The 16850-nt window shown below is 47.7% G+C and overlaps 1 protein-coding gene and 18 non-coding genes across 20 annotated transcripts; 1 reads left to right on the forward strand and 18 right to left on the reverse strand.

Moving 5' to 3' along the window:
• The first annotated feature begins 2403 nt into the window (after positions 1-2403).
• On the forward strand, positions 2404-8262 carry LOC146234978 (acetylcholine receptor subunit alpha-like). Of its 2 annotated transcripts, none has more exons than XM_084688713.1 (9): positions 2404-2577; positions 3551-3693; positions 3789-3833; positions 4239-4348; positions 4787-4982; positions 5274-5511; positions 6622-6845; positions 7526-7765; positions 7872-8262. In XM_084688713.1, exons 1-9 carry the CDS (start codon positions 2532-2534, stop codon positions 8001-8003), a joined length of 1374 nt encoding a protein of 457 aa, XP_084544839.1. In that variant the 5' UTR covers positions 2404-2531; the 3' UTR covers positions 8004-8262. The 2 variants fall into 2 exon arrangements, with proteins under 2 accessions (XP_084544839.1, XP_084544840.1); XM_084688714.1 differs by having other exon boundaries at positions 2425-2449.
• Positions 8263-8357: 95 nt separating this feature from the next.
• Positions 8358-8471, reverse strand: LOC146234979 (U5 spliceosomal RNA). Its single transcript, XR_014742157.1, has one exon. It is a non-coding gene; the product is annotated as a U5 spliceosomal RNA (small nuclear RNA).
• Positions 8472-8792: 321 nt separating this feature from the next.
• LOC146234980 (U5 spliceosomal RNA) lies at positions 8793-8906 on the reverse strand. Its single transcript, XR_014742084.1, has one exon. It is a non-coding gene; the product is annotated as a U5 spliceosomal RNA (small nuclear RNA).
• Positions 8907-9281: 375 nt separating this feature from the next.
• LOC146234981 (U5 spliceosomal RNA) lies at positions 9282-9395 on the reverse strand. Its single transcript, XR_014742153.1, has one exon. It is a non-coding gene; the product is annotated as a U5 spliceosomal RNA (small nuclear RNA).
• Positions 9396-9770: 375 nt separating this feature from the next.
• Positions 9771-9884, reverse strand: LOC146234982 (U5 spliceosomal RNA). The gene has a single exon (XR_014742155.1). It is a non-coding gene; the product is annotated as a U5 spliceosomal RNA (small nuclear RNA).
• Positions 9885-10259: 375 nt separating this feature from the next.
• On the reverse strand, positions 10260-10373 carry LOC146234983 (U5 spliceosomal RNA). Its single transcript, XR_014742085.1, has one exon. It is a non-coding gene; the product is annotated as a U5 spliceosomal RNA (small nuclear RNA).
• Positions 10374-10748: 375 nt separating this feature from the next.
• On the reverse strand, positions 10749-10862 carry LOC146234984 (U5 spliceosomal RNA). The gene has a single exon (XR_014742086.1). It is a non-coding gene; the product is annotated as a U5 spliceosomal RNA (small nuclear RNA).
• Positions 10863-11237: 375 nt separating this feature from the next.
• On the reverse strand, positions 11238-11351 carry LOC146234985 (U5 spliceosomal RNA). Its single transcript, XR_014742068.1, has one exon. It is a non-coding gene; the product is annotated as a U5 spliceosomal RNA (small nuclear RNA).
• A 375-nt stretch (positions 11352-11726) lies between these two features.
• Positions 11727-11840, reverse strand: LOC146234986 (U5 spliceosomal RNA). Its single transcript, XR_014742087.1, has one exon. It is a non-coding gene; the product is annotated as a U5 spliceosomal RNA (small nuclear RNA).
• Positions 11841-12215: 375 nt separating this feature from the next.
• Positions 12216-12329, reverse strand: LOC146234987 (U5 spliceosomal RNA). Its single transcript, XR_014742069.1, has one exon. It is a non-coding gene; the product is annotated as a U5 spliceosomal RNA (small nuclear RNA).
• A 375-nt stretch (positions 12330-12704) lies between these two features.
• On the reverse strand, positions 12705-12818 carry LOC146234988 (U5 spliceosomal RNA). The gene has a single exon (XR_014742088.1). It is a non-coding gene; the product is annotated as a U5 spliceosomal RNA (small nuclear RNA).
• Positions 12819-13193: 375 nt separating this feature from the next.
• Positions 13194-13307, reverse strand: LOC146234989 (U5 spliceosomal RNA). The gene has a single exon (XR_014742070.1). It is a non-coding gene; the product is annotated as a U5 spliceosomal RNA (small nuclear RNA).
• A 375-nt stretch (positions 13308-13682) lies between these two features.
• LOC146234990 (U5 spliceosomal RNA) lies at positions 13683-13796 on the reverse strand. The gene has a single exon (XR_014742089.1). It is a non-coding gene; the product is annotated as a U5 spliceosomal RNA (small nuclear RNA).
• Positions 13797-14171: 375 nt separating this feature from the next.
• Positions 14172-14285, reverse strand: LOC146234991 (U5 spliceosomal RNA). Its single transcript, XR_014742090.1, has one exon. It is a non-coding gene; the product is annotated as a U5 spliceosomal RNA (small nuclear RNA).
• A 375-nt stretch (positions 14286-14660) lies between these two features.
• Positions 14661-14774, reverse strand: LOC146234992 (U5 spliceosomal RNA). Its single transcript, XR_014742091.1, has one exon. It is a non-coding gene; the product is annotated as a U5 spliceosomal RNA (small nuclear RNA).
• A 375-nt stretch (positions 14775-15149) lies between these two features.
• Positions 15150-15263, reverse strand: LOC146234993 (U5 spliceosomal RNA). The gene has a single exon (XR_014742092.1). It is a non-coding gene; the product is annotated as a U5 spliceosomal RNA (small nuclear RNA).
• A 375-nt stretch (positions 15264-15638) lies between these two features.
• LOC146234994 (U5 spliceosomal RNA) lies at positions 15639-15752 on the reverse strand. Its single transcript, XR_014742072.1, has one exon. It is a non-coding gene; the product is annotated as a U5 spliceosomal RNA (small nuclear RNA).
• Positions 15753-16127: 375 nt separating this feature from the next.
• Positions 16128-16241, reverse strand: LOC146234995 (U5 spliceosomal RNA). Its single transcript, XR_014742073.1, has one exon. It is a non-coding gene; the product is annotated as a U5 spliceosomal RNA (small nuclear RNA).
• Positions 16242-16616: 375 nt separating this feature from the next.
• On the reverse strand, positions 16617-16730 carry LOC146234996 (U5 spliceosomal RNA). The gene has a single exon (XR_014742094.1). It is a non-coding gene; the product is annotated as a U5 spliceosomal RNA (small nuclear RNA).
• Positions 16731-16850: the final 120 nt, after the last annotated feature.

The raw sequence follows: 16850 nt of genomic DNA on the forward strand, positions 1-16850 counted from the left end.
TACCTCAGGCACGGCCCCTGTCTGCGTCGTGAACGGTTATTTTAATTGCTGGAAACACACACAGGTTCTTCCCTTCCACTCTTCAGTTTGAGATTTAGGTATTTCTGTGTTTAATTACCCACAAACAAAATGTCTTTCCACTCAATTTCCAAAAAGCAGCCACGCCACGCCGCACTCATTACACCGTCTGGTGAGGCACCCTGGTGTTTGGCTCTGAAGCAACAAAGGTTGTTTTGATTTTTGTTTTCATACGTTTTTTCAAATTAAACCAGATTGGCCCGATTTTCACAGAAGATCCCGACCAGTGTTTGTTGGTGGAGAACCTCAGCGATCATAAATGAATTACAGCAGCTGGGCCCTCCGCTAATTTGATGTGAAATCCCATTAAATGATGTGCCATTGTTCTCAGTGGTAACTGTGGAAACGCCTGCTTTTAGGTCGGATTATTAAAAGCCTAGAATGTGCCCTGCCCTCGGCACTCTCTTTCACTGCCTCCTGGTTGGAGGACGCCTCTTTGTGTCTGTACGAGTGCCTCGACGTGGTCCCTGTCTATTTAGGAACTAGAAAATCTTGGAAATGTGTAGCTAGTTTTTACGGTCACACCACATAGATGTAATGCAGATTTTTACACTAATAACAAATTAATATTATTAATATACAGTTTGGGTGGATAAATCAGTACAATTTCCTTCCCATCACTTAACCATTTCTAAACCATAATCAACTGTATCTACATTAATTATACATTAATTTATGTCTGGAGCTAAACCCAGTAGACCAAACCATGAAACCCATCTCCAGTTCAGACTACTGCTGGGCTCATGCCATGACAAGACTCTCTCTTCGTGCTCACAAACTAACATTTGCTGAATTTGTTGTGGGACGACTGCATCTAATTCAGTATAATAAATGTAGAGAGATGGTGCCTCTGATCCATGAGATAACTGACCTTTCTCTGTTGATTGGACAATGCTGTGCAACATTTCCCCTGCAGAGGGATGACCTACATTTACAAATGCTAAAACATACTGAAATATTCCTTTCAATTAAGTGAATGTAATAGTTTTACAGAGGGACGTTGTGTACTGCGACTGTACTCTGCTGCAATTGGTTAGAATCTACATTGTCATAGGCTACTTAAATACATATTAACTTGAATGAAAATTAAACTTATCACAGTTAAATTGATTTTTAATTTACAAGAGAAACCCATTTGGATGCCATTTAATTGTTTGTCATTTTATTTTGAAACGACACACCTAATATAATGCAGTCACTATAAATTGCTTATTATATATTATATATTTATATATATTGATATATACAATGAACAATATGTAGTTTCAAATGATACCATTTTTTAGTTGTACTATCCTACCAACACGTAATAATCTCGTCCACGGACGGCATAATCCACATAATCTGCAGAACCGCCCAGCCGTCCCAAGCAGATGTTCTAATGGCATCACGTTTCAGATTCAAGAACCATTTTAATCAGACGTACAATACATCCTCAGAATGTCCTGACTCCTGCAGAGCAGAGGCCCACATCAAGCCGACAGTCTGGCCCAAGACAAGGACGACTGAGCAACTTCAATGGATCTGGTCCAGGGTCGTACGAGTGCTCCAGCCAGGAAGGACTTGCGTGTCTGTGGATTCAGGTGGTCTGTGTGATTGGTCTGGGAGACCCGGGAGGGGGCCAGCACAGGGGGGTTGAAGACAGATCTCTCTTAATTCAGACATTGCCAAAATGACCATTTGTCTCTAAGTGTGATGAATGAGGCTGGTGGTTGAGTGACTGGCTGATTGAATGGGGGGAGGTTGTAGGGGATGTTGTTGCCTGTCCCATCATTGGCTTGCCAGGGAAGGGCAGGTGTACAGTGGAGATACTGGGGCTACTGGGGGTGTTGGAACTGGCCATCTGGAACCACCCTGCTGAGGCCAAGTCTGGAAGAGCTTCTGCAGATGAACACTTCATCCACGCCATGAAACCTTGTCCTGATTACTCATCACCAATTCCATGAAGATCAAATCTGGGGAATTCTGGGCAATGGAACACGGTTTATTCCATGAAGATTTGTCATTAACTTTTTTGGGGGAGGAGGACCATTCTCAAGTTTCCTACGAATGTGTGCTTGAATGTGTAATCGCACACCCGTAATAGCATGAAGAACACAAATACATTTTCAGGATCATTCACAAACGTTGAAAGCGCTCATGAGCTACTACGGTACTTCAGTGAGGAATGCAGCCATATTACACTGAGAGATATTTCAGGGCTAGATTAGCCTGGCATGTAAAGCTTATAACAGATGACAAAGAATGTCAACCTCTCAAGTGACAGTTATTGCGCGTAACTCCCAACATATGGTGTCTGGAAACAACAATACTGTTCCCCTAAGAGCTCCGCTTCTGTCAGTGTGGTCTTGAGAGCGTTGGATGTTGACAGGTACCCTACCACACTTGTAGTTCTTTCATGTTGAAACTTGTACTTTAAAGTTTGAGAGTTTTGGATAACACATGAAGCAAAAATGAATATTCTACTCTTTAGTTTTCACCTACTGCTAGCTCTAGCAGGTAAGTCATATTTATCATAAAATCAAACTGATTTGCTTGACGTGCGTTTGACTAGTATACATCACTGCAACTAAGAACTGTCATATCACACTAGCTGAGTGTTATCTTATAGTAAATCGAATTAAATGTATAATAATGATTAAGTATTGAATTAAACAAATGCGATTCTGTAGTTTCATGCATGTGCATTTGACATCCAATCACACTGCATGTTACTACTGCTTCTGTGTACTTGGTAGACGTCCAATATTACACCAGAAAAACAGAACTAGGCGTCGTTTCCCCGGGCTGTGTGATTGACAGGGGCATGTGCCATTTCTTCAGCTCTATCTCCCTCATTCCGTGTTCCTACATGTGATCATTTCATACAATATCTTTGCATTCCCAAGGTCAGTTTGTTGATTTATTGCGATATTTGAAAAACGTCATCCAAGCAAATGCTTGGGCAAACCGGTCTTCATTACAAGGTCGCACAGAAAATGAAATTGGACACTGCTTCAGTTTGTACATACCGATGTACGTAGAGGGGTCAAAGGGGTGACGAGCTGAAACACGATCTCCATGGACAACTCTTGGACCTTCACATAGCATCCCACGCAGAACGGATACCGTTAGCTTTAGTGACTAAACACTCGCTAGACTTTCTGGTGAAATCAAATACCTACCTGAAAAAAACTCCCTTTAGACATGATGTGTGTCAAGAGAAATGATTTCACACAGCAGTGGCTTAGTCCTGACAAATGACAACATATATTCCACGTGGACCAACTTGCAGTATGAGAAGTGAGAGAGATCAAAGAAGGAAGCAGGAAATGACAGGAGGCAGTCTCTGTCTCTGTCTCTGTCTTTCTCTCTCTGACTCTGTCTCTGTCTCTGTCTGTCTGTCTCTGTCTCTCTCTGACTCCGTCTCTGACTCTGTCTCACTCTCTCTCTCTGACTCTGTCTCTGACTCTGACTGGTCTCCCTCCTGTAGGTTCAGCCTGGGGCTCCGAGCATGAGACGCGATTGGTTAAAACCCTCTTCACCGGCTACAACAAGGTGGTGCGTCCTGTCAACCACTTCAAGGACCCTGTGGTGGTCACCGTGGGCCTGCAGCTCATCCAGCTCATCAGCGTGGTAGGACGCCGCACCACATCGCGCCGCACAGCAGCCAGGACCGCCATGCGTCACTGTCGCCAGGCATCTAAACCAAACTCTCTTGTTCTCTGCAGGACGAGGTCAATCAGATTGTCAACAGCAACGTGCGACTGAAGCAGGTTTGTCGCAGCAAAGTCCAACATCGAAACACATCAAAACACACAACGAATAGGCATTGCTTAAGATTGACATACAGAAGGCTAGGGTGGATATGGTACATCTAAAATGATGAAGAGGTAGATACGGGGATTTATAATATTGATGTGGTGGTCTCTACCAGATACAAAAGATGGATGTAAGTAGAAATACTTGAAGCCATTGATAATAGAGGATTTGTAACCATGGTTGCCACCCATAGGATTACAGAAGATTATTCTCAAAGGATTGTAATATCTGATCTGATCTTTTGAAAAATTCTTCTTTGAATTCGTTTTATTTGAATTTATTTGAGTTTTAGACTTCTGAGAGCCGCACTGAAATATCTGTATTTTCAATACAATGCTCACTCAACTCATACTGTCCAGCAATGGAAAGATGTGAACCTGATGTGGAACCCAGAGGAGTACGGTGGAATCAAGAAGATCAGAGTTCCATCCACAGACATCTGGCGTCCTGACTTGGTGCTCTACAACAAGTAAGAACCGTGAAGAGAGGAAGAGACACACCCAGAAAGCGTTGATTAGGTTTACAAATCACGTGACCCCCTCCCTCCCTCCCTCCCTCTCTCTCTCTCTCTCTCTCTCTCTCTCTCTCTCTCCCTTCCCCTCTCTCTCCCTCTCTCTCTCTCTCTCTCCGCTGTGCCAAGGGTGAGAGCTCGGATTGCATCAGTCTAAATCTGGCCTCCGTATCACAGGTTCCCCTCACACCATATGTTGCGTCTGACACACTGCTGCTGGTTCTCCCTGACAACCAGCTCTCTGCCTCCTCAGTCTGGCCAGGCTCAGTTCTGATTGGCTGGCCGGCGCGGCCGCTGCGATGGCAGGGGTCCATGCCAAGCCCCAGGCAGTGGTGTCCCTCTGTGTTAACATTACCTGGCATGCTGATGCTACCCCGTGTGTGCGTGTGCCCGCAGCGCTGACGGTGACTTTGCCATCGTCCACGAAACCAAAGTCCTGCTGGAACACACAGGCCTGATCACGTGGAACCCGCCCGCCATCTTCAAGAGCTACTGCGAGATCATCGTGCTGCACTTCCCCTTCGACCTGCAGAACTGCAGCATGAAGATTGGCACCTGGACCTACGACGGCAACCTGGTGGTCGTCAACCCCGTAATAACGATCAGTACTCATGTTTATTAATGCCACTGTTTTCACTATCTGCATCCAGTCTATCTGCATCCAGTCTATCAAAATGATGGCAAAACCTCGAACCTTTACCCCATAGAAAATGTGTAGCAAACACTTTACCTTAAGATTACATGAACTACCTTGTAATTACATAGCAATACCAACCAACCCCAAAAAATTTTCAGTGACTAGGTATTGCTGTTGTAATTAAATTATATATACTTTGATATTTTTACCACACCTGCACACCCGCTTTAACCTGTCTCTCTCCAGGACAGCGACCGACCAGACCTGTCTAACTTCATGGAGAGCGGGGAGTGGGTGATGAAGGACTACCGCAGCTGGAAACACTGGGTGTACTACGCCTGCTGCCCCGAAACGCCCTACCTGGACATCACCTACCACTTCCTCATGCTGCGCCTGCCTCTCTACTTCATCGTGAACGTCATCATCCCCTGCATGCTCTTCAGCTTCCTTACCGGCCTGGTCTTCTACCTGCCCACCGACTCTGGTACGGAGCCCGGTCATTTCCACACCGTCGCCTTCGCTTTCTCGGGTGCACTGTGGATGTCCTGTGTTGGGTTCAAATTGTCCGCCTGCTTCCTTGTCGCTGCTGCACCGCCGGTTTTCTAACGTCAACACATTAACGAACGCATCTGTGCTCGCTAAAAGCCAAGCTTCCGTGACTGCCTGTCGGTTGAGGTGTTGAGGAGCTGGTTGACGTTTCCTCGGCGGCCCCAGCCTCAGCTCTGCTGTAGCCTGCGTCTGCTGCTCTACCCAGTGGGCTGCCCTCCCTCATTACCCCCCAGTCCCTGTGTGCTGCCCTCCCTCATTACCCCCCAGTCCCTGTGTGCTGCCGTGGCTGTGAACAGGCCATCCCTTTAATGTATAATACATCACTGGATGGCTGCTTCTGATGTGTATGCTGCCACCGCGCTGTTGGGATGAAGGCACCAAGAGGGCACGCTCTCTTGTCCTTCTCTGTGTCTGTGAGTCTGTACGTGTCTGTGTTCGTCTGTGAGTGCGTGTGTCTGTGTTCATGTGTGTGAGGAAGGTGGGGGTATACGACTGTATCATACCTTCACTGGAATTTGGTACAATTCAGAAATCGTCTATATGAGTCACTCCTCGTTGTTCTCAAACTGAGTTGTGGGTGATAGCATTCGAACAGCTTGTATATAATATAGACAAATGGCAATACCCTTCCCCCAGCCCTGTTTCACTTGACAAAGACTCCAAAGCTCGCTCTCTCCCCCCCTCTCCCTCCCTCCTTCTCAATCTCTCTCTCTCTTTTTCGCTCTCCTTTGCCTTGAATATGCTTTGTGGAGGGATTTAATGAATGTTTTGCGATTTCTGATTCAGTGGTGCACAAAATCATTTATCCCCATAATCACTCCTCTCCATGTAATTAATCTAAATAAACAGTAATAAGAGCAGGAGATACCAGGTCAAAGACAAAGAAACACGCTCTCCATGATTGATTAGTTCAATTAAACTTTCACCAATGTCACACTTCGACTAAGACACATTTGCGTGGTCTTCGCTCCTCCACCCTTCATGCCTGCGTGGAGCCCATGTGACGGCGTGTGACAGCGTGTGATGGCGTGTGTCTTGTGCCCAGGTGAGAAGATGACTCTGAGCATCTCCGTCCTGCTGTCTCTGACTGTGTTCCTGCTGGTGATCGTGGAGCTCATCCCCTCCACCTCCAGCGCCGTGCCCCTCATCGGGAAGTACATGCTCTTCACCATGGTCTTCGTCATCGCCTCCATCATCATCACCGTCATCGTCATCAACACGCACCACCGCTCTCCCAGCACACACACCATGCCGGCGTGGGTTCGCAAGGTGGGGACGGCCACAGCCACAGCCAGCTCTGTGCACAAGACAGAGCATGAGCTTGATATCAGGGGGGCCTAAGACGTTCCCTAAATGTATAGGGATCAAAAACGTTCCGAGTTGTTTATAATGTAACACAGCAGTGCGGCTTGATATAATCTCCAAGAAAATATCTTAAAGTAGGCGCATCTTAACACATTGTTCACAACGATCAAATTCCAAACAGATGATTTCATAACGTTGAAAAGTGGAAAGGACATGGATAAGATAGCAAAATAGTCTAGATTGTTTTATTATGACCTTTTTGGGAACCCCCCAAGAGTCATTGGTCATCTTGAACCAGGATATCCATTGACTTATTTCCATTGTGGTATAGTTAGGGCAACAACGTTAAAACAATATTTAATTTCTGGTAAAACATTATGAAATGTGAATCATATTTCTTGAATCTATCTGAAATGAAGAACATCAGGGATTTAACATTAGGACGTGTTCTTCTGTACATGGCCTGAGACTTGACCTGCACTGCCACCTAGTGGGAGGAGTGAGGTACAAATAATGTCTGTGTTACTGGAGGAAGTCCACAAGCAGGTTCAGGGAATCCTTTGTGTCATATTTGTTATGTTCCTGGAAAGGCGTCCCAATAGATCGAGTTTCTTTTGTGTCCTCCATCTTTGTTTCCTGTACAGATTTTCATTGACACCATTCCCAATATCATGTTCTTCTCGACGATGAAGCGTCCTGCAAAGGAGAAACAGGAAAAAAACCTCTACGGGGCTGATTTTGATATTTCAGACATCTCCGGTAACCCCAGCCCCACTGCAGTCCACTACCAGTCCCCCATCACCAAGAACCAGGACGTACGCAGCGCCATAGAGGGCGTCAAATACATCGCAGAGACCATGAAATCTGATGAAGAGTCCAACAACGTAAGGCGTGTTTTAAAGCCGTTTCTCCTTGTTTCCATTCAAATCAGTCCGGCTGGGTCTTTGTGGGACTTCCATGACTTCCACCTTCTCTGTCCTTTCCCCACAGGCTGCTGAGGAGTGGAAGTTTGTGGCCATGGTGCTGGATCACATCCTGTTGTGTGTGTTCATGGCAGTGTGCCTTATTGGCACGTTGGGTGTGTTCGCAGGCCGCCTCATTGAGCTCAGCATGCAGGCCTAAAGAGGAACGTCTGTCATCACTAAGTCCAAAGTAACCATAAGGCTTCAAAACGTCGAGGATTTAGTTATTGTACGATACAATGTTTAGCTAGTCTACTTTTATTTGAATAGTGTTAAGCATACTGTGTGTAGACTGATTTACGTGGACCTAACTGAGTGTCATTGAGTTACTTTCTTTTCTGTGACGGTCAACTAATGCAACTCTGTTGTGTTTGTTAGAATTTTGAAAACAGCAGAATAAAGTTAAGCTTATATTCCAACGGTATTCAGGGCTCTCGAATTGTACCACAAAATCGTTAAAAAATCAGTGAATGAATTTCCCCTACCTCCATGTCATGTCGTTTACAGTTGGGGAGGCCCCGCGGTAGCAGGGCGTCTAAAATTTGGTTGATACTCGTAATGTTCCACTCCACGGAAATCTTTAGTAAAAGGCGAAAGGCTTGTTCGAAATGAAGAGAAACCGGAGTGTGCTGCGGTTGCATATTGTGTTTTTCAGGATACCCACGCTAGCTCAGTAGTAGCCTAGCTACTTATAAACGCGGTTTAAAGCGACAGCCGTGCAACGTGTCAGAACGTCCAGTGAGATGACTTTGTCTTTGGTCTGCGTACGCGCGCAAAGCATGATGGGACGTAACAATTACGCTGAGCAAAACGGAACATTTCCGCAACGTATCATGGCGTGAGTGAAAACGGGGCTCTCAAGTTCTACCGCAAGATAGCCATGAGGTTATCACTCCCGATCATATTTACCCACTCCACCATGTCATTTCATGTCGTTTACAGTTGAGGAGGCCCCGCGGTAGCAGGGCGTCTAAAAATTGGTTGATACTCGTAATGTTCCTCTCCACGGAAGTCTTTAGTAAAAGGCGAAAGGCTTGTTCGTAATGAAGAGAAACCGGAGTGTGCTGCGGACTGAAGGAAAGCCGCTGGGGACCCATTCTCGGCCGTGACAGTTCAGTCCGCGGTTGCATATTGTGTTTTTCAGGATACCCACGCTAGCTCAGTAGTAGCCTAGCTACTTATAAACGCGGTTTAAAGCGACAGCCGTGCAACGTGTCAGAACGTCCAGTGAGATGACTTTGTCTTTGGTCTGCGTACGCGCGCAAAGCATGATGGGACGTAACAATTACGCTGAGCAAAACGGAACATTTCCGCAACGTATCATGGCGTGAGTGAAAACGGGGCTCTCAAGTTCCACCGCAAGATAGCCATGAGGTTATCACTCCCGATCATATTTACCCACTCCACCATGTCATTTCATGTCGTTTACAGTTGAGGAGGCCCCGCGGTAGCAGGGCGTCTAAAAATTGGTTGATACTCGTAATGTTCCTCTCCACAGAAGTCTTTAGTAAAAGGCGAAAGGCTTGTTCGTAATGAAGAGAAACCGGAGTGTGCTGCGGACTGAAGGAAAGCCGCTGGGGACCCATTCTCGGCCGTGACAGTTCAGTCCGCGGTTGCATATTGTGTTTTTCAGGATACCCACGCTAGCTCAGTAGTAGCCTAGCTACTTATAAACGCGGTTTAAAGCGACAGCCGTGCAACGTGTCAGAACGTCCAGTGAGATGACTTTGTCTTTGGTCTGCGTACGCGCGCAAAGCATGATGGGACGTAACAATTACGCTGAGCAAAACGGAACATTTCCGCAACGTATCATGGCGTGAGTGAAAACGGGGCTCTCAAGTTCCACCGCAAGATAGCCATGAGGTTATCACTCCCGATCATATTTACCCACTCCACCATGTCATTTCATGTCGTTTACAGTTGAGGAGGCCCCGCGGTAGCAGGGCGTCTAAAAATTGGTTGATATTCGTAATGTTCCTCTCCACGGAAGTCTTTAGTAAAAGGCGAAAGGCTTGTTCGTAATGAAGAGAAACCGGAGTGTGCTGCGGACTGAAGGAAAGCCGCTGGGGACCCATTCTCGGCCGTGACAGTTCAGTCCGCGGTTGCATATTGTGTTTTTCAGGATACCCACGCTAGCTCAGTAGTAGCCTAGCTACTTATAAACGCGGTTTAAAGCGACAGCCGTGCAACGTGTCAGAACGTCCAGTGAGATGACTTTGTCTTTGGTCTGCGTACGCGCGCAAAGCATGATGGGACGTAACAATTACGCTGAGCAAAACGGAACATTTCCGCAACGTATCATGGCGTGAGTGAAAACGGGGCTCTCAAGTTCTACCGCAAGATAGCCATGAGGTTATCACTCCCGATCATATTTACCCACTCCACCATGTCATTTCATGTCGTTTACAGTTGAGGAGGCCCCGCGGTAGCAGGGCGTCTAAAAATTGGTTGATACTCGTAATGTTCCTCTCCACGGAAGTCTTTAGTAAAAGGCGAAAGGCTTGTTCGTAATGAAGAGAAACCGGAGTGTGCTGCGGACTGAAGGAAAGCCGCTGGGGACCCATTCTCGGCCGTGACAGTTCAGTCCGCGGTTGCATATTGTGTTTTTCAGGATACCCACGCTAGCTCAGTAGTAGCCTAGCTACTTATAAACGCGGTTTAAAGCGACAGCCGTGCAACGTGTCAGAACGTCCAGTGAGATGACTTTGTCTTTGGTCTGCGTACGCGCGCAAAGCATGATGGGACGTAACAATTACGCTGAGCAAAACGGAACATTTCCGCAACGTATCATGGCGTGAGTGAAAACGGGGCTCTCAAGTTCCACCGCAAGATAGCCATGAGGTTATCACTCCCGATCATATTTACCCACTCCACCATATCATTTCATGTCGTTTACAGTTGAGGAGGCCCCGCGGTAGCAGGGCGTCTAAAAATTGGTTGATACTCGTAATGTTCCTCTCCACGGAAGTCTTTAGTAAAAGGCGAAAGGCTTGTTCGTAATGAAGAGAAACCGGAGTGTGCTGCGGACTGAAGGAAAGCCGCTGGGGACCCATTCTCGGCCGTGACAGTTCAGTCCGCGGTTGCATATTGTGTTTTTCAGGATACCCACGCTAGCTCAGTAGTAGCCTAGCTACTTATAAACGCGGTTTAAAGCGACAGCCGTGCAACGTGTCAGAACGTCCAGTGAGATGACTTTGTCTTTGGTCTGCGTACGCGCGCAAAGCATGATGGGACGTAACAATTACGCTGAGCAAAACGGGACATTTCCGCAACGTATCATGGCGTGAGTGAAAACGGGGCTCTCAAGTTCCACCGCAAGATAGCCATGCGGTTATCACTCCCGATCATATTTACCCACTCCACCATGTCATTTCATGTCGTTTACAGTTGAGGAGGCCCCGCGGTAGCAGGGCGTCTAAAAATTGGTTGATACTCGTAATGTTCCTCTCCACGGAAGTCTTTAGTAAAAGGCGAAAGGCTTGTTCGAAATGAAGAGAAACCGGAGTGTGCTGCGGACTGAAGGAAAGCCGCTGGGGACCCATTCTCGGCCGTGACAGTTCAGTCCGCGGTTGCATATTGTGTTTTTCAGGATACCCACGCTAGCTCAGTAGTAGCCTAGCTACTTATAAACGCGGTTTAAAGCGACAGCCGTGCAACGTGTCAGAACGTCCAGTGAGATGACTTTGTCTTTGGTCTGCGTACGCGCGCAAAGCATGATGGGACGTAACAATTACGCTGAGCAAAACGGAACATTTCCGCAACGTATCATGGCGTGAGTGAAAACGGGGCTCTCAAGTTCCACCGCAAGATAGCCATGAGGTTATCACTCCCGATTATATTTACCCACTCCACCATGTCATTTCATGTCGTTTACAGTTGAGGAGGCCCCGCGGTAGCAGGGCGTCTAAAAATTGGTTGATACTCGTAATGTTCCTCTCCACGGAAGTCTTTAGTAAAAGGCGAAAGGCTTGTTCGTAATGAAGAGAAACCGGAGTGTGCTGCGGACTGAAGGAAAGCCGCTGGGGACCCATTCTCGGCCGTGACAGTTCAGTCCGCGGTTGCATATTGTGTTTTTCAGGATACCCACGCTAGCTCAGTAGTAGCCTAGCTACTTATAAACGCGGTTTAAAGCGACAGCCGTGCAACGTGTCAGAACGTCCAGTGAGATGACTTTGTCTTTGGTCTGCGTACGCGCGCAAAGCATGATGGGACGTAACAATTACGCTGAGCAAAACGGGACATTTCCGCAACGTATCATGGCGTGAGTGAAAACGGGGCTCTCAAGTTCCACCGCAAGATAGCCATGCGGTTATCACTCCCGATCATATTTACCCACTCCACCATGTCATTTCATGTCGTTTACAGTTGAGGAGGCCCCGCGGTAGCAGGGCGTCTAAAAATTGGTTGATACTCGTAATGTTCCTCTCCACGGAAGTCTTTAGTAAAAGGCGAAAGGCTTGTTCGAAATGAAGAGAAACCGGAGTGTGCTGCGGACTGAAGGAAAGCCGCTGGGGACCCATTCTCGGCCGTGACAGTTCAGTCCGCGGTTGCATATTGTGTTTTTCAGGATACCCACGCTAGCTCAGTAGTAGCCTAGCTACTTATAAACGCGGTTTAAAGCGACAGCCGTGCAACGTGTCAGAACGTCCAGTGAGATGACTTTGTCTTTGGTCTGCGTACGCGCGCAAAGCATGATGGGACGTAACAATTACGCTGAGCAAAACGGAACATTTCCGCAACGTATCATGGCGTGAGTGAAAACGGGGCTCTCAAGTTCCACCGCAAGATAGCCATGAGGTTATCACTCCCGATTATATTTACCCACTCCACCATGTCATTTCATGTCGTTTACAGTTGAGGAGGCCCCGCGGTAGCAGGGCGTCTAAAAATTGGTTGATACTCGTAATGTTCCTCTCCACGGAAGTCTTTAGTAAAAGGCGAAAGGCTTGTTCGTAATGAAGAGAAACCGGAGTGTGCTGCGGACTGAAGGAAAGCCGCTGGGGACCCATTCTCGGCCGTGACAGTTCAGTCCGCGGTTGCATATTGTGTTTTTCAGGATACCCACGCTAGCTCAGTAGTAGCCTAGCTACTTATAAACGCGGTTTAAAGCGACAGCCGTGCAACGTGTCAGAACGTCCAGTGAGATGACTTTGTCTTTGGTCTGCGTACGCGCGCAAAGCATGATGGGACGTAACAATTACGCTGAGCAAAACGGAACATTTCCGCAACGTATCATGGCGTGAGTGAAAACGGGGCTCTAAAGTTCCACCGCAAGATAGCCATGCGGTTATCACTCCCGATCATATTTACCCACTCCACCATGTCATTTCATGTCGTTTACAGTTGAGGAGGCCCCGCGGTAGCAGGGCGTCTAAAAATTGGTTGATACTCGTAATGTTCCTCTCCACGGAAGTCTTTAGTAAAAGGCGAAAGGCTTGTTCGAAATGAAGAGAAACCGGAGTGTGCTGCGGACTGAAGGAAAGCCGCTGGGGACCCATTCTCGGCCGTGACAGTTCAGTCCGCGGTTGCATATTGTGTTTTTCAGGATACCCACGCTAGCTCAGTAGTAGCCTAGCTACTTATAAACGCGGTTTAAAGCGACAGCCGTGCAACGTGTCAGAACGTCCAGTGAGATGACTTTGTCTTTGGTCTGCGTACGCGCGCAAAGCATGATGGGACGTAACAATTACGCTGAGCAAAACGGAACATTTCCGCAACGTATCATGGCGTGAGTGAAAACGGGGCTCTCAAGTTCTACCGCAAGATAGCCATGAGGTTATCACTCCCGATCATATTTACCCACTCCACCATGTCATTTCATGTCGTTTACAGTTGAGGAGGCCCCGCGGTAGCAGGGCGTCTAAAAATTGGTTGATACTCGTAATGTTCCTCTCCACGGAAGTCTTTAGTAAAAGGCGAAAGGCTTGTTCGTAATGAAGAGAAACCGGAGTGTGCTGCGGACTGAAGGAAAGCCGCTGGGGACCCATTCTCGGCCGTGACAGTTCAGTCCGCGGTTGCATATTGTGTTTTTCAGGATACCCACGCTAGCTCAGTAGTAGCCTAGCTACTTATAAACGCGGTTTAAAGCGACAGCCGTGCAACGTGTCAGAACGTCCAGTGAGATGACTTTGTCTTTGGTCTGCGTACGCGCGCAAAGCATGATGGGACGTAACAATTACGCTGAGCAAAACGGAACATTTCCGCAACGTATCATGACGTGAGTGAAAACGGGGCTCTCAAGTTCCACCGCAAGATAGCCATGAGGTTATCACTCCCGATCATATTTACCCACTCCACCATATCATTTCATGTCGTTTATAGTTGAGGAGGCCCCGCGGTAGCAGGGCGTCTAAAAATTGGTTGATACTCGTAATGTTCCTCTCCACGGAAGTCTTTAGTAAAAGGCGAAAGGCTTGTTCGTAATGAAGAGAAACCGGAGTGTGCTGCGGACTGAAGGAAAGCCGCTGGGGACCCATTCTCGGCCGTGACAGTTCAGTCCGCGGTTGCATATTGTGTTTTTCAGGATACCCACGCTAGCTCAGTAGTAGCCTAGCTACTTATAAACGCGGTTTAAAGCGACAGCCGTGCAACGTGTCAGAACGTCCAGTGAGATGACTTTGTCTTTGGTCTGCGTACGCGCGCAAAGCATGATGGGACGTAACAATTACGCTGAGCAAAACGGAACATTTCCGCAACGTATCATGGCGTGAGTGAAAACGGGGCTCTCAAGTTCTACCGCAAGATAGCCATGAGGTTATCACTCCCGATCATATTTACCCACTCCACCATGTCATTTCATGTCGTTTACAGTTGAGGAGGCCCCGCGGTAGCAGGGCGTCTAAAAATTGGTTGATACTCGTAATGTTCCTCTCCACGGAAGTCTTTAGTAAAAGGCGAAAGGCTTGTTCGTAATGAAGAGAAACCGGAGTGTGCTGCGGACTGAAGGAAAGCCGCTGGGGACCCATTCTCGGCCGTGACAGTTCAGTCCGCGGTTGCATATTGTGTTTTTCAGGATACCCACGCTAGCTCAGTAGTAGCCTAGCTACTTATAAACGCGGTTTAAAGCGACAGCCGTGCAACGTGTCAGAACGTCCAGTGAGATGACTTTGTCTTTGGTCTGCGTACGCGCGCAAAGCATGATGGGACGTAACAATTACGCTGAGCAAAACGGAACATTTCCGCAACGTATCATGACGTGAGTGAAAACGGGGCTCTCAAGTTCCACCGCAAGATAGCCATGAGGTTATCACTCCCGATCATATTTACCCACTCCACCATATCATTTCATGTCGTTTACAGTTGAGGAGGCCCCGCGGTAGCAGGGCGTCTAAAAATTGGTTGATACTCGTAATGTTCCTCTCCACGGAAGTCTTTAGTAAAAGGCGAAAGGCTTGTTCGTAATGAAGAGAAACCGGAGTGTGCTGCGGACTGAAGGAAAGCCGCTGGGGACCCATTCTCGGCCGTGACAGTTCAGTCCGCGGTTGCATATTGTGTTTTTCAGGATACCCACGCTAGCTCAGTAGTAGCCTAGCTACTTATAAACGCGGTTTAAAGCGACAGCCGTGCAACGTGTCAGAACGTCCAGTGAGATGACTTTGTCTTTGGTCTGCGTACGCGCGCAAAGCATGATGGGACGTAACAATTACGCTGAGCAAAACGGGACATTTCCGCAACGTATCATGGCGTGAGTGAAAACGGGGCTCTCAAGTTCCACCGCAAGATAGCCATGCGGTTATCACTCCCGATCATATTTACCCACTCCACCATGTCATTTCATGTCGTTTACAGTTGAGGAGGCCCCGCGGTAGCAGGGCGTCTAAAAATTGGTTGATACTCGTAATGTTCCTCTCCACGGAAGTCTTTAGTAAAAGGCGAAAGGCTTGTTCGAAATGAAGAGAAACCGGAGTGTGCTGCGGACTGAAGGAAAGCCGCTGGGGACCCATTCTCGGCCGTGACAGTTCAGTCCGCGGTTGCATATTGTGTTTTTCAGGATACCCACGCTAGCTCAGTAGTAGCCTAGCTACTTATAAACGCGGTTTAAAGCGACAGCCGTGCAACGTGTCAGAACGTCCAGTGAGATGACTTTGTCTTTGGTCTGCGTACGCGCGCAAAGCATGATGGGACGTAACAATTACGCTGAGCAAAACGGAACATTTCCGCAACGTATCATGGCGTGAGTGAAAACGGGGCTCTCAAGTTCCACCGCAAGATAGCCATGCGGTTATCACTCCCGATCATATTTACCCACTCCACCATGTCATTTCATGTCGTTTACAGTTGAGGAGGCCCCGCGGTAGCAGGGCGTCTAAAAATTGGTTGATACTCGTAATGTTCCTCTCCACGGAAGTCTTTAGTAAAAGGCGAAAGGCTTGTTCGAAATGAAGAGAAACCGGAGTGTGCTGCGGACTGAAGGAAAGCCGCTGGGGACCCATTCTCGGCCGTGACAGTTCAGTCCGCGGTTGCATATTGTGTTTTTCAGGATACCCACGCTAGCTCAGTAGTAGCCTAGCTACTTATAAACGCGGTTTAAAGCGACAGCCGTGCAACGTGTCAGAACGTCCAGTGAGATGACTTTGTCTTTGGTCTGCGTACGCGCGCAAAGCATGATGGGACGTAACAATTACGCCGAGCAAAACGGGACATTTCCGCAACGTATCATGGCGTGAGTGAAAACGGGGCTCTCAAGTTCCACCGCAAGATAGCCATGAGGTTATCACTCCCGATCATATTTACCCACTCCACCATGTCATTTCATGTCGTTTACAGTTGAGGAGGCCCCGCGGTAGCAGGGCGTCTAAAAATTGGTTGATACTCGTAATGTTCCTCTCCACGGAAGTCTTTAGTAAAAGGCGAAAGGCTTGTTCGTAATGAAGAGAAACCGGAGTGTGCTGCGGACTGAAGGAAAGCCGCTGGGGACCCATTCTCGGCCGTGACAGTTCAGTCCGCGGTTGCATATTGTGTTTTTCAGGATACCCACGCTAGCTCAGTAGTAGCCTAGCTACTTATA

The sequence above is a fragment of the Hypomesus nipponensis genome, chromosome 23, assembly GCF_054491055.1.
Source record: "Hypomesus nipponensis isolate SF chromosome 23, ASM5449105v1, whole genome shotgun sequence".
In the NCBI taxonomy this organism is placed as follows: domain Eukaryota; kingdom Metazoa; phylum Chordata; class Actinopteri; order Osmeriformes; family Osmeridae; genus Hypomesus; species Hypomesus nipponensis.